Raw genomic sequence first — 15,106 nt, 5'->3', positions numbered from 1 at the left:
CATTAACACAGCTGCCCTTCTTTTTCTTATGATCTTATTGTTTTTATTTTATTGTCCTTTTGTCTTTTAACCCTCCTGTTATGTTGCGGGTCAAATTGACCCTTTTTAAAGTTTGAAAATCTAGGAAAAATACTTAAAATTATTTTTTCAGTATGAAACTTCTTATACTGGCCTTAATTAGTGTAATCAACATTTTAAATGAAAATGGTTCATTTCATGTATTTGCAAACCCCCCCTGTATGGGGATTGACCCAGGAACATTTTTGCTGTACCTAAAAAATGAACAAAACAGGAGGGTTAAATTGGTCGTTGGTCTTTTTATTGTGTTGTTTTAGGGTTTTGCTATTTCTGATTGTACAGCACTTTGGTCAGCTGTTGTTGTTTTTAACGTGCTTTATAAATACATTTGGATTGGACTGGATTATTACCAAGAATTGTAATATAAACATACAACTGAATATAAAATTCAGTACAATTCATCCTCTGTGTTTGAATTGGAAATCTGCAGTTTATGATTATTAAGGTCGTGATGATCAAACTGTGGCAGTTCCGGTAAGCCAGACATTCGCTTATTAGTTGAAGAGAAGAAACACCTCTCTAGCGGGTTTATGCTCCATATGTGTTTATTTTTTCCCTAAACGTGGCTCGCCCAAACGACTCATTCTTACCTCCAAAACGCTGGTCTAATGTCAGGGCTCACTGACCAGGCACAGAGAAACTGGAATTCGCAAGTATGGGACTGAAAATGCACAAAGGTAGCCTACTGTCCGTGTAAATTTGGAAGTACCTCGCCCAAAACGATACAATCGCCTGACACATTGTTACTCTTCTTCACTAAATGCCATTGAACACAAAGACACAATTACATATCAAACAAACAAAAGATGGAACACAAATATCGCTGTTAGAGCTCCAAATGAAATTTATCATGTTTGCTGTAGCTGAACGGACAGTTTTGTTATTTCAGACAAAACAAAATGTTTTCCTCAAACAAACGATATATAGCTTTGTATTTATTATTTAAAAGGTTGGGCACATTGCAATTTACATTGTGATTTACTACTCAGCGGCAAATGAAAGACTTGAAAATACATCAGACTTGACCGCTTGTCACCGAAGAAACCATACTGCAACAGACGATCTCCTTTCAAAGGTGCGCTGTAAATAGTCAGGAATCCAAATTCCCCTCACACATTTGATAACACGCACTAAACACGTTCGTATGCATATGTGTACATCCTCTCTTAATCTAAATGTTAGTTGAAATTTAAAATATATATATATTTTCATTTTACATGAAATGTTTGGCTATACAGACCATTTTACCTCAAATAAAATAACAAATAAATAAAACAAATCGACGTTACGTATCCACGTGCTAGCAGAAAATGCGTCGTGGCTCAGTCACCGGGTGGAATTGGATATCTTGGAGCATTCTTATAAATGATTTTGAGATGGAGATGCCTTGTCAGCAATGCATCACGTGTCCACTTTCTGCATCTCTCCCGCCGGTGTTTGCAAAAGCCTGCCTCTATGGTGAGCTCTAGTTTCGCCATCGACTAGTTTACGCTAGCCACATCCCCACCCTACTCGCACAGCGCTCGTATTACCAGAAGCGTCTCGACAGAAGCTGCAAAGAAGTCTTAGCTACGGGAAGTATGCTTAAAATGAGCGATAAGTATTTTTTAAATCTGGTTCTTCTTGGGTCGTCGTATATGTATATCACGCTTTTACTTAGGTGAAATCTAAGAAAGCTCTTCAGGTGTTTTATTTTCCCAGATAATTTTCATTGGTAAATAGCGTTTTCAAAGGCGCTGACATGCCAGTTTTCCTCAGAGAAATAACATGAACGGCGCGATTGTTGTCGTTTATTTTAAATGGTCATGTAATGCCAGATAATGCAATTGCTGCGCGACGAGGAAGACACAGCACCTGTGCTGTTGAAACAGAGACCGTGATTTTCTGTTCAGTTGCCTTTGAATTGGATTTCGTAGTTTCTTGACGTTTTTTGCGCACACCTTAGTAAAAACAGGCTAGGTAGTTGACTCGTAAACGTGTGCAGACGTGTGCAAATTTCAGAGAGTGATACGGTTTGCAAGGCGCGACCAAGTGTGCAAGGTGCTCTCGTTTCTGTGGTAGATCTTGCTATGTTTTCTATTCAGCCAGACTGAGGAGCGCCTCCCTTCGTTTGAGACCCGATCCTTAAATGACCTATTGCTGAAGACATTGTGATCTATTGCCTAGATCATGGCATGTGGCTCATTTCAGATTTATACAAGCGCGGCGTTGAGGATCACTAGAGAAAATGGGGATCAGGTCCAGAAATGTTGGTAACGGTTCGGAAGAACAGAGAGACAAGAAGGCAGGCTTGCCCGGGGACTTGGACCAAGGGGCTGTGGCAGATAAAGATGGAGCCTTTTTGCTCGTGGGACCTGGCAGAGACGATTTCAAAAGAGGGTCTCAGAGTATTGGGCTTTTAGCTAAAACTCCCCTGGGGTACACTAGACCTGTAAAGCGGAATAACATCAGGAGGCGAAGAATTCAGAATCTGATCTACGACGCGCTTGAAAGACCAAGAGGATGGGCGCTGCTTTACCACGCATTTGTGTAAGTAATCGCACACTGTCTAACAATGCATGTGCACTCTAACTTTCTTAAGTCAGAGGGCAGGTAGCCTATACGATGTTTTTTAACTCGGGGTTTATTCAAATACCCAATAATCATAGTTGATTTATTCTGTAAGACACTCCATTCAACACACCTTTACTAAACATCTGCATGCATTACAATGAATACAGTTAATGTTCTGAAAGTGAGTTTCAATTAAAACCGTAAGCTACCTCAATTAACCGTCGTTCTGTAAAGGAAAGTAAAGGAAAACTACTTTGTGGTATCATAATGGGACATAATCTTTACGAAAGAATCACATTATAATTCTCTCAAGTTGAACAATCATGTCAAAAGCCGAATTTATGAATCGCAGAATAACAAGGTTACAGTGACTCCAATTAGTCACATAATATTAAACGCTTTTGTGGTAGTTTATTTGCCAACGAAGCCGTTTGCGTGTTTACTTTGTGTACAAAGGTAACGCACGGCAATAAACATTTCTCAGAAGCATTGTCATTTAAAGGTGGATAAATCTCGGGGATTAGACCGTGGATTTCTTCTATTTAAATGTATCTGTAACTCATCGTACAGGTAAATTTTCAAGTGGCACAATATGCATTCTAAAGGTGAACAAGCTTTCCATCACTCCTGCTCATGGTGAATCTTATCCCACCTAAGCTTGAAAGCTTCTATCTGGGTAAAACATTTAATAGCTTTTACAAGCTTCACCTGTAAAAAGAACTACATTTAAATCTGGGAAGTACAAAGAATTTCTTTGTCATACATTTGCTTACATTCGTAAGTGTTTTTGTTTTTCTTTGTGGGTATTACCTTTTTTACATTTTATTTTCTTTGGCAGATGCTTTTATCCAAAGTCAGCATGCAATAAGTACATACTGAAGGTTGGTGGAACAACTACAGAGCACAATTCTCATTAAAGTATAAGTTATCCATAGCCATGAGCATCATGTCTAGTTTACACAGTCATCATCGGCTACGTGAGCGTTTCACTAGGTATGCTGCACTTCACAGCACAAGGAAGTCTGTGTGTATAAATGGGTCTGTTTGTTGCAAACACCAATTAGGCTACTGCTTAACTTTTCAAGCCCTCCATTCCTGCACAGACATGAGATGATGGACTAGATATAGTTACAATAAATAAAATATAATGTAAACTGACCTTGTGTGTTTGGTTTCAGTTTTGGTTTGATGTGCCTGTCGGCTACATCACAAGAAGAAAAAATTATGTCCACTGTCACATTAGAGAATCTACATGGAACAAATAAACCCAGCGTAACATCCTTGCTGTGGCTGCAAGTGTACAGATTTATAGCTAGTTTAAGATATCATGGGTCAAGTGCCAGGAAAACTAGAGAACACATTGACAATAGGATTGATGAAGAGACGGTGGCCTGTGGTGCTTTCTAAACCCCGCTGGAAACAAGGGATTTATTAGATTGTCCGCACGTGCCCTGATTCCCCAGTGTTTCGTTGCCAGAGTACCATGTGAACTGGAATCGCAGACAGACTTCTCCCTCTCTCGCTCCATCTCTCCTGCTCTCTCTAAGGGCTCATGTTACTGAGCAAGGAAGCTTGCGTTTCTGTGAGTGCCTTCACTGAGAGTAGTCGTGCATCAGCAGTTTTGTGTTGGATTAAGAACGATCCGAACTCTTCCTGGTGTCCAGATAAATACACAGTGTTGGCAGGTGGGGAGGTTCGTTGTTCCAAACAGTGATGGAAATTGCATTCTGATGTGCAAATAATGCTTTCAAATGCAAATGTTCTAGCACTTCATCCAAAAGCCCACTTAGGTTGTGAATACCTTGCTCTCACTATTGCACAGTTTGCTGCCCACTAGATGTGGACAATCTTTCCTGTAGACTTTTTTCAGTCCAGATAATTAGTCCTGCATATTATATATTTATAAGCCCTTGAATGGAATAGAAAAACACTTTTGGCTAGGTGCACAAACAAAATTGTTTTACTATTTTTTTGTGAGATAAATTGTAATATATTAGTCTATATGACCATCTTAGTTATGCAAGTCATTGTAGTAGTTTTCCTCATGTATTTGAGAAAACGCAACAATACCTATATGTTGAGGTTTAATGTTGGGTTCTTACAGGGCGACTACAATGTACACATGTATTTATAAGGTGAATTGATCAGAAAGAAAACGATTAAGCAGATTTACCTAAGCAATTTGTTAGCTTGTTAGCTTGACCATGTGAAGATATTTGTCAGACCCAAGTCTGAGGATCATAGAGAAGTCTGATTGAACAACCCTGGGTGAGTATGTACAGTAACCAGGGATGTACTGTGATGAATGTGTGCAAGGTCCGTTTTGAACCATTTTTCATGGTGTTGTACTATTTGCTACTTGTTACAATTCACTGTCATTACCACTTAAAATCTCACGCTTTACCTCATTAGCATGTTTGAAAATGACAGGTAATACAGTTGTTAAGTGGAAAAAAGAAGACTAAGCTGCTGTTTGCTCAGTTTACTTTGCTATTATTTAAATAGGGGCGACATAGCTCAGGAGGTAAGACCGATTGTCTGGCAGTCGGAGGGTTGCCGGTTCAAACCCCGCCCTGGGCGTGTCGAAGTGTCCTTGAGCAAGACACCTAACCCCTAACTGCTCTGGCGAATGAGAGGCATCAATTGTAAAGCGCTTTGGATAAAAGCGCTATATAAATTCAGTCCATTTACCATTTACCATTTACCAAATGGTTACCTTGCTAGATTGAGAGTATGATTCTAGTATGTTAGGTAAATAGCCACAAGGACTGCTCAACTGGCTAGTGTTTCAATACGAACAGCGATTAAAGAGATCTCTGTATTTAGGTCTATTGGAAAGACATCAGTAAATAGGGTGAGACATTGTGGTCGAAAGCGCACATTTAATGACATTTAAAAACCATAAGCACTAGTCTACAGAGATGTGGCAAAAAGTGAAATGGTCAGACAAATCATCCTTCACCATATTTTCAACAAGTGGGCGAGTGCATGTGTGGCGTACACCAAGAGGACGGCACAGGCCTGCATACTTGACCCCTACAGTGAGGGGGTCCGGTGGCCCTGTTATGCTGAGGTGGGCATTTTCCTGTCATGGTTTGGGTCCACTTGTCCCCTTAGTGGGAAGGGTCACTGCAAATCAATACAAAGTTATTCTGAGTGATCACCTTTATCCTGTGATGAAACATTTCTATCCTGATGGGAGTGGTCTCTTACAGGATGAGAATGCCCCCATCCCCAGGGCATGAGGGGTTACTGAATGGTTTGATGAGTATGAAAATGCTGTGAATCATATGCTATGGCCTTCACAGTCACCAGATCTCAACCAAATTGTACACGTGTGGGAGATTTTTGACAGATAGCACTCTCCACCACCATCATCAAAATACCAAATGAGGGAATATATTTTGGAAGAATGGTATTCCATCCATCCATTAGAGTTCTAGAGGCTTGTAGAATCTATGCCAAGACACATTAAAGCTGTTGTGGTGGCCCGCTTTATGACACTTTAAGACACTTTATGCTGGTTTTTCCTTTAATTTGTCTGTATATGTATGTATACTTACAGTATATATATATGTGTGTGTGTGTAGAGAGAGAGAGAGAGAGATTTTGTTACAAATGCTGAATGTCTGAATCTTGCAATAGCTCTTCCTAAATGGTAGTTTATAATTCTCATGCATATGGAAACTATAATTCCAAAACTGCTTTATAGACAGTGAACTGGGTTGCGCTAGTAGGGGTGATGTAGCTGCTGATTTGGCTGGTAGGGATGAAGCATCTAGGGACATTAGAAATATTTAACATTTGTGAGTCAGAATTTCATTTCACTTGTTTCTTTTCCGTGCTTCTGACAATGCGCCACACTTCAACTCTAATCTTTACTGGCATCCTGAATTTACCCAGATTTTTTACCACTGGACCCCTGTTCGTAATGCAAGGCGGTAAGGTTATTTGTAACACAAGCCTCCTCTTATCTCAGCCCGTGACTCCACAGTAGTTTCCCCAGCGGGGCTGTCTCTGCTCAGTAGCGGCTACCAGAGCGCCTGATTTTGTAGAAGCCGTAGTTCCTGCTGGCGTCCCGTCCCGTCAGCACCCTCCCTGAGCGGAATGTCGCAGGGCCCCAAAACTGTGGCTTTACCCCCCAGAACCAGTGATCTGGGAGCAGGCCTCGGGTCATGTTACTCCAACCGTGGCGTGGTCAGAAGACGTTTGTCTGAGTCCAGCTGCAAAAATCAATGGAGGGATATAGATTGTTGTGCGCTTTCCCCATTGGTACGTTCCTCATCCACTGGCATGTTTTGACAACCTCTGGCTCTTGTCAGTATGCTGTTCTGATGGAGGGTTTTCTAGCTTTAATGGTTGGGTGAATTTCTGGCAGACATTTGCACTGTCAGAAATAGATAATTTGCAATTAGATTTATTATTGTTAACATGGTACAGTTGTTGCATTATAATTTTGTGCCAAGTCATTTACATACAAAATGTTGTCTATATTTACTTGTACCTGTAAATACAGGCCAATTTCCAGGTAATATGCAAATATAGAGTTGTTTTAAATGGAATATCTTCAAGATGATAGAACAATTTACGAAGAACTGAGTACCAGAGATGTGCTGAAAATATTGTCCCAAGATACCACCAACTTATCTTCCCCAGGGGTATAAATTAGGTCTGAACTCAGAATCAAGTGGACAATCGTACATCTGCAGTTCAAGAGTAATCCCTTTTTGACTTTGCATATTATTGCATGTAAAAAGGGCATGCTCCACTGGACTGGAAATGAAATTAAATATGCATGCCCCATGGGTCCCTGAATCAAGTGCTCAATCAATCTTGTTCACGTAACCGTGCTGTGATTGTGCATGTCATTTCACCTGCATGCAATTACTCTTCAGGCATATCAAACTGTAGTGTCAAGCCATATATTTGATATTGGTGTTCCCTGCATGGATTATATATATGTACTTAATTACTTGTTGTGCGAATTATGCATGGTGATGTGTACAGCTCCTTGACATGCCCAGACCACACCCTTCCGAACTGGTGGATTTTACATCAATTCAATGGGACAGTAACACATGCGATGGGACATCCCAGTGGGAGAAATGTAGAAACAATCAGAAGAACAGTTTAGTTGTGAGTGTAAATACAAAAAGTCAAAATAATGAATGTTTGATTTAGTTTGTCTGAGATTTAAGTCAGTTGTAGAGGCTGATCCATCTTGTATTCACCTGCAATCTAGAAGTCACTAATTTTATTGCCTGGCACTTTAGTGAGAGGCAAGTTCAGTAATGATGTCTTGCATTTGTATGATTGTGTGAGCTTGTTCGATTGTCAGTGTACTCACGGTTTACAGCCATCGTTCTGCAGACTGGATATCATTATGTCTATACTCATCAGTGCAGAAATGGAGTTTCACAGTTTGCGATAGCAGTATAAAGTGAGTCCTGCTTTATGACACCGTTTTGCTGTGTGCAAGCATACATTTTAATGAGTCTTCTCTAGCCGATTATCTAAGTGAAGTGATAAATATAGAACTGTCTGAAATGTTGATTTTACCAATTGTGGCTCTTGGTTCACTAAAAGGCTCAGAATCTGGGAGAAGCTCTTAATGTGTGTTTATGGAAGTATAGATTTGCATAGTGCCCGTTTCATCAGTTTCACTGGTGACCACACAAACAAAGCTAAATTAAAATTTTTAATGATGATTAGGCCTATATATCCTGTTTCTCTTATTTCCCTGATGATACTGTAGAATGCTATTTGTGTTTGTAAGCCTGGCTCATTGCTTGACAAGGTAGCTCATATACTAGACTTACAGGATGGTGTTTGAAATATTCCATCACTAATGAAAGTGGCTAATACATATCATATCATAAAACAAGAATATGAAGCATTTGCTGGTGTTATCTAAGACAAACATGATGCTTGATTAAACATTTATTATTACCAAAGAGATATATTATGTTTCAGATTTATGGTAAACACATATCCTGATTCCTGACACATGCAGGCCCATTTGCAGTGTACAGTAGATGAGTGTGAAATGAATGGAAAACCTGAGTGTTCTCTTTGGAAAGGTAGAATGTGAGGTTGTGGGTGTGTGCACATGCGCAGATGGGGTTCCTTTTGTATTAGCCTTTTAAGCACTCAGCACCCCGTAAGACATTGCATAGTAGAGGGCATTATGGTCTTCATTAGCATTTATGGGTCTCTCAGCTCAAGCAGAATCCATTTTCTCACAACGTACCAAAAGTGCATTCTCCTCTTCTGCGTAGTCCTTCAATGAGGTCAAAGGTTGGCTGAACGTCTGACTATCCACTACCCATTGTAATACCATTTTTTTTTAAAAAAGGAAGTACTCATGTGTCTGCCAATTGAATGTACTTATTTGTGCTATATTTTCTGTTGATTCGAAGTGCATTTTTATTTAGTTGTTTTTTGTGTGGGTGCACTGTGAAACCCAGAACCATTGCATAAGAAATAAAATCTCTTACACATTTAAAAAGGAGCTATCAGGATGCCTCTGTACTGTCTGAAATACAGAAAGGCAAAGAAATCATTGCTGAGTTTTGAGTCCACATGTACAGATATTTGCATGATTACATTACTGTACATTACTATGAGAATCATCATTTAAAAAAAGAGAATGCTGAATATTTTTGCAAAGTCAAAAGAATACTGACACATGATGATGTTGAGTATACCACACTGGCCAGATTTTTTTTAGATCTTCATACCTTCTGTTTATTTATTCTATTCAAATGGACAAGCATTGGGTATGTAAACTGATATAGGTTTGAGAATGGCACAGACACATGCTGTACGTCAGGTCCATTAAAGTGCAGTGAAACCCCATACAGCATATGTTACTGGGGTGTTAATACTGTATGTTCAAAACTGTTAAGTTGCAGATAACATACTTGTGCATTCGGTAGAATGTACTTCCAGAGTGCAAGTGAATATGTACCAGTGTCAGGTGCACTAATGTTAGAAAGAAAGAAGGAGTGAATGTCTGTTTCTTAGAAACTGCAAGCTACTAAAGAAATAAGAAAAACCAAGGCTAAGAAGGCTCACTGGCTGGTCTGTGAATTTGAAGCTAGTGAAGGATGGTTCATGCAGTGTCAGAAAAGGCACAGCCTCAGTTGGAACACTGAAACAAGAGCAGGGGTCAGCTGGCAAGTAAGTGGCTTCTGACTGCCCAGCTCAACTTAAATTGCTACAGACATTTTTATGAAAACCATTTGCTATTATGTCAAAGGACATGTCAAAACAAGTATTATTGTACATGTGGTGTTGGTGAATTTCATTATGCTGCTCCTTCTGAAAGCCACATGTTATAAAGGGTTTGTGTATTTGCTGTCACGCACTTCAGATTCAGAAGTTTGCTTGATATGTCAATCAAAAATGTCTGTTACCAGTATCACAATGCATTCCCAAAACTGCAGATCATTCCTCAGCTCACTCACCAGCATCCCAGGAGCAGAAACTGCAGGCTTAACGGTTTGAGAATGAGAAGCGTCTTATCAAAGTCCTTCCAAGTGTGGATGTAACCACCTTATATAGCATGTCAGTGCCAATATATGTCTCATTACATCTTTTTATGATATCATCGCCACATTGTATTTTCCCCTGTGGACCATGTTATAACACAAAGAATCATGGAAATCTTATATTGTGGGCCAGTTGATAGATACAACATCATTTTGGGGCTTCGTTGGTGGATGTCAGTTCTAGCTGTTGAAAGTACTGATGGGTGAAAAAAGCATGCGGTTTCTTTAACCCCATAATCGGTGGGTCTACACTGAACTCCACCCATCTATTTTCTTTCAAAGCTGAGATCTATAGCTGTGTCCTCAAGCCCATTTTCTCCTTGAAGTAGTACATTCTCGGCCTGCCTCTTGCACCTACTTTGGCAGTTAACTTAATGATGAAGTTATATGTGTTTACTACTTGTATGTAAGCAATTCATTAACAGCCACTATTGGTCCTGACTCTAATGACATAGCATGAGCTCACTCATGCCTAAACCTTGTTGTATGCACATATGTACGCCACTCTGAAAAATGTGTCTGCTAAATGCCTAAATGTACTGTAATGCCTCAGTCTCCTATCATTATTTAAAAGCCTTTTCTGAAGCTTGTAGCCCTGGGACTAAATGGCTGGTCTCTGGCCAGGGAGGTGAAGGAATGCTGTACGTGCGTAGTTACAGAAACAAGGTTAGGGACGCTTTTCCTGCTTTTACCGTACAGCGACAAAACAGTTTTTTTTTACAGCAATAAAATACAGATTTAACTGCAAGTCCTTCTTGAGGTGGACCATATGCTGCACTCGGTCGGTCATGTGAACTCCCCCAAAAATAGCACATAACTATTTTGTATATACTAGGTTTTTGCGTTTTCCAGCTACTAGTATGTTTATCATGTGGGCAATGCATGTGTCCTCTGAGATGTCAAGAACCTGGACCAAGAGATTGCCCACTGCAAGACATAAATAATGGAAATCAGGCATGAACTTGAAAGTACATAAACCACCCGAAAAAGGAATTCATCTCATGCCCTCACCAAATTTGGCAACTCTGCTCAAACACATTATGATAGATTAATAAAGGAAAGTTATATGGGTATATTTACCTATAATCTGTTACATTGTTGTTATTGTCCAGCAACTGTTAACAGCAGAGTGAGGTCAGTATTACATCACCACTGGATAACTCATGGTATCATGGAACTTGCCCAAGTTTACCACTGATTGATTTTGACAGCTGTTCGAATGCATCTTGCTGTGGTAAAGTTGACCAGGACCAGGCCAAATGCACTATTAGTTTGAGCGCACAAATCGAGTCATGAGGGTGTATGAACATGCTTATAGAGATATGTGCTTCAATAAACAGAAAGCCTCAGGTATCTCTTATGGGGACTCCACACCAGTCCTTGAAAAAATGTTAGAAATCAGGCCTGTTCATATAGCCAACTCACAATGTTCTACAGTCTTCGCTTTGTAAAGGTGTAAGCTAGTTTGACAGTAAATGTGTTCTATTAACCCAGTTTAAGTATTTATTTGTGTGTGTCTTTTCACTCTATTTGAGGGACTTGACAGTCTGAAGGGTTTGGTCTCAGTTGGTCTTCTAAGCTCTTCTAGTGAACCGTATACATGTGGTAAATCACTGCTTATCACGGCTGTTTTCTTATCAGGCAAAGACAAATTCTCTGTGCATTTTTACATGAAGCTTCTCATATTTAACCGTATTTTTAATTACACTGTGGGCAAAAATCACAAAGAAAAATTTCCTTCTGTATGTTAAATGATTGTGGCAGTTTTGCTTGGTTGTGTAGTTTTAGGTCAATACTGCTTCATCAGCAAAGTGAATTCAGAGACTTCAGTTAAATGGCATAGGGAGGGACACATGCAGTTATGTGCTGTTGAGTGCTGGATTGATTTTTTGTTCCTGAATCCCTGTTTCTGAATCTTCTCTACCTATGTCTACCCATTCTCTCTGTTGTTTTCTCTCTGGTTTTATATGTGTTATGAGTTGACCCCTCCAAAGTGAATTTTCTCCTTCACTATCAGTCAGGGTTTCAGCTCTCTTCCACCACTGCTTCACGCCCACAGTGGAACAGCTAAGCTGTGATGGACGCCCAAGCCAGTCAGCCATCTCCGATCACACCTGCGTTCTCTCCCGTAGCTCAGAGTGGGAACTCCCTGGTCTTGCCTTGAAAACAAAAGGAGCGTTCCGCCCCGCCCCTTCCGCATGTTTACTACAAGCGACCGCGATTCCTCAGCCGTGATGTGGAGTCACAACCTCTAATTCCCTTGGTAAATTTCACTGTTGTTGGGAAACCAGAACCATGTGATGCCATCTCATTTTGCTGGAGTGTGTGCTGCAGGCCAGGCAGTGACAGAAGAAACCCTCAGGGATGCGCAGTCTGCAAGATAATGGCAGGCGGATGGGTGGTAGCTCAAAGGGGGGGTCGGCTTTGTACCTGCGGGGTTAATTGCTGTGTTTGCCTCATGTAATTGGGGTGTTTAATTACACAAACTGCAAGTGCAGATGGTGGTGCGCACCTCGCTGCCAACTACCTAAGACAGTCAGTCTGGATTGACGGAGAGAGAGGCCTCTGCCCTGGAGGTGAGGGTCTTTGTGCCACTGTCTGTGGTTCTGAAATGGAACATTCCATTTGTGTCTGTCTGCAGTGGGGTAGCTGTCCTTGGTCCTGAAAAAAGCTGCAGCAGGAATCTCCATCTTGTATATATGGTTAAGTATTAATGTTTTTTTTAACCGGGCCCCACTTTGAATATTCGCTTGTGTTTGTAGGTTTGTCCCATTGTGTGCAGACGAGCACAAGCTCTCATCTAAAGCACATTCTAACAGATGCCGCTTCTTTTCATTCACCAGACCACCATCTAAACTGTACAGTTGTGTCAAATGAGCATACTACATGCGTACTCCAGTTGGACTTTGTGAGCTAGCTCAAGCAGATGAGATTGCTGGTGTGATGAGACACGGACATGGACAGGCTCACTGACTGAAACCTTCCACCTTGAGTGACTATTATATACCGCCCTGTGAGGGTGCCAGTCACAGTCAGCACTGGTACTATTAGAATTAAGTGACAGACTTCGGGACCCATCAGGATAACAAAATGCAGAGATTCTGCAAATTAAATTCAAATGTTGTCCATAATGTTGTCACTTATAGTTTAATAAGGTTTCTCCAAATCACATCAACGCGTATGAGTTTTAGATCAATTAAAAGATCCATTGCACATAAACCACTCTGGCAGTTGCCATTTCTCTCTCTCTCTGTGAAGTTGGTTCAGGACCACAGACACCACCACACCCTCCAGCAGGCTCTGCCACAATTCCCAGGCTCCTTTTGTGTAATTGACTTCAATTTGTTTAGAACCACAATGGCAGCCCAACAATTAACAACACACTGGCTGCCTCAGGCACACCATGTGGCCGTCCTCAGTTTGGCCTTTAAGCTCCATTCTGGTGCTTATAATGGAAGAAGGCAATCTCCTGAGAATTTTATCCCTTTGATTCATAACATCGGCTGACGGAAAGTGCTTGGTAAAGTGTCTGTTTAAAAAATGTTTTTCTTTTGAAGCAGAAAAATGCGCTGCTGCCATACGTGGCAAAAAACGCTTGACACGTTAACGGATCGTTTCACCATATCAGCTAGGGTTTATTTATCTCATCTTTGTCAGTGCTTAATGTGATATGTGGTATGAAGCGATGTAACCTGTCCTGACACGGAAATCTTATTCATGTTGAAATCTGTTGGGTGCAGAGCAGAGATCTGTAGCTGTATGCGGGGCAGGGTTCATTGTACCCTATCCACATGCTTTTCTTGTCTGTTCTGTGGGGAATCCTGAGGAATCAGAGCTCCCCAACCCCCCAAGGTGGTCAGCTTTCATATCCTACATGAGATCAGGCTGACTGATAACCCGAGCAGTCACTTCCCAGTCAGGTCATATAGAGCGTGTGATATGGAGGCTCACATTGATGGCTTAGCAGTGGGCTAGAACAGCAGCCCTTTCATTACACAGGCGGTGTGAGTAAGTGGCAGCAGCTGACAATTTTAATCGTGATATTTTTGGAAGTGGATTTGGTATTTGGCAAAACCGAGCAGCGAACAGACAGTCAGCCTATCTAGCAACTAAGAGGATGGTAGAGCCCGCTAGCTGAAATCCAAACCTTCAGCTTTCTCATCACCTTGCACATTTTCTAACCCCTGTGGACCTTGTGTTATCTCTCCATCTCTCCCCCCATCCCCCTTTCCTTACAGCAGACGAGAGATCGATAGCATGGGGTACAGGAGAGAGGGGTAGGGAAGGGGTTCTCACCCAGAGGAGGATGCTCTTACAGGCTGAGGAAAGGAGATATGACCTCGTAAGGGAAAACCCCCTCCTCTGAACGAGGAAACTACTCAGTGGAAGGGATGGGCAGATTGCCTGAAAAAAAAACAAAAAAAAAACGGGTCAGACAAAATGCATTAGGTGGTAAGCAGGTAAGTTTCACAGAAGAGCCCACACAATTAACACAGCACGGAGTGCCAAAGTGCCGCTGTGGCGTCAACTAGATGTGAATTTGCGAATACAAAGGAAGGTTTGCAGCGGGAAAATCTGGGAGGCTGAATATTGCGATGTGCTCACATAGCTAGAGGGATGCTGACGGTAGGGGGTGGGCGAGTTCGAAGCACTGCCACCTCCATTCCGCACTGCCTACACTGCAGATTGGGGCCTCGTTATCCAGCGCAAGCCCATCTTTCGTCTTAAAGCCAGAGATGGCGCAGTCAAACAGGCCCATTTACAGAGGGTTTTAATTAATCAGAGGCCGCAAATGAAGGTTGAGGGGAAACTCAAGGCATCTTTCGTGCAACTGTTGAGTGTACTTGTGCACTAGGGGCAAACCTTGTGATTGTACTTGCGTTTCAAGAGCTGACCAGTTCAGTATTGATGCTGTGGAGAAG

At 41.3% G+C, this 15,106-nt stretch overlaps 1 protein-coding gene across 1 annotated transcript in view; it reads left to right on the top strand.

Moving 5' to 3' along the window:
- Positions 1–1,449: 1,449 nt before the first annotated feature.
- kcnq3 (potassium voltage-gated channel, KQT-like subfamily, member 3) overlaps positions 1,450–15,106 on the top strand; it is an 89,150-nt gene continuing 75,493 nt past the window's right edge. The window contains exon 1 of the mRNA XM_035430861.1: positions 1,450–2,607. Within this exon, the coding sequence (XP_035286752.1) occupies positions 2,306–2,607 (302 nt within the window). The 5' untranslated portion in view covers positions 1,450–2,305. The remainder of the gene's footprint in view (positions 2,608–15,106) is intronic.

This window comes from Anguilla anguilla, chromosome 8 (genome assembly GCF_013347855.1).
Source record: "Anguilla anguilla isolate fAngAng1 chromosome 8, fAngAng1.pri, whole genome shotgun sequence".
Lineage (NCBI taxonomy): Eukaryota > Metazoa > Chordata > Actinopteri > Anguilliformes > Anguillidae > Anguilla > Anguilla anguilla.
Note: the sequence above shows the minus strand (reverse complement) of the source record. Positions and strands in the feature narration are given on the sequence as shown.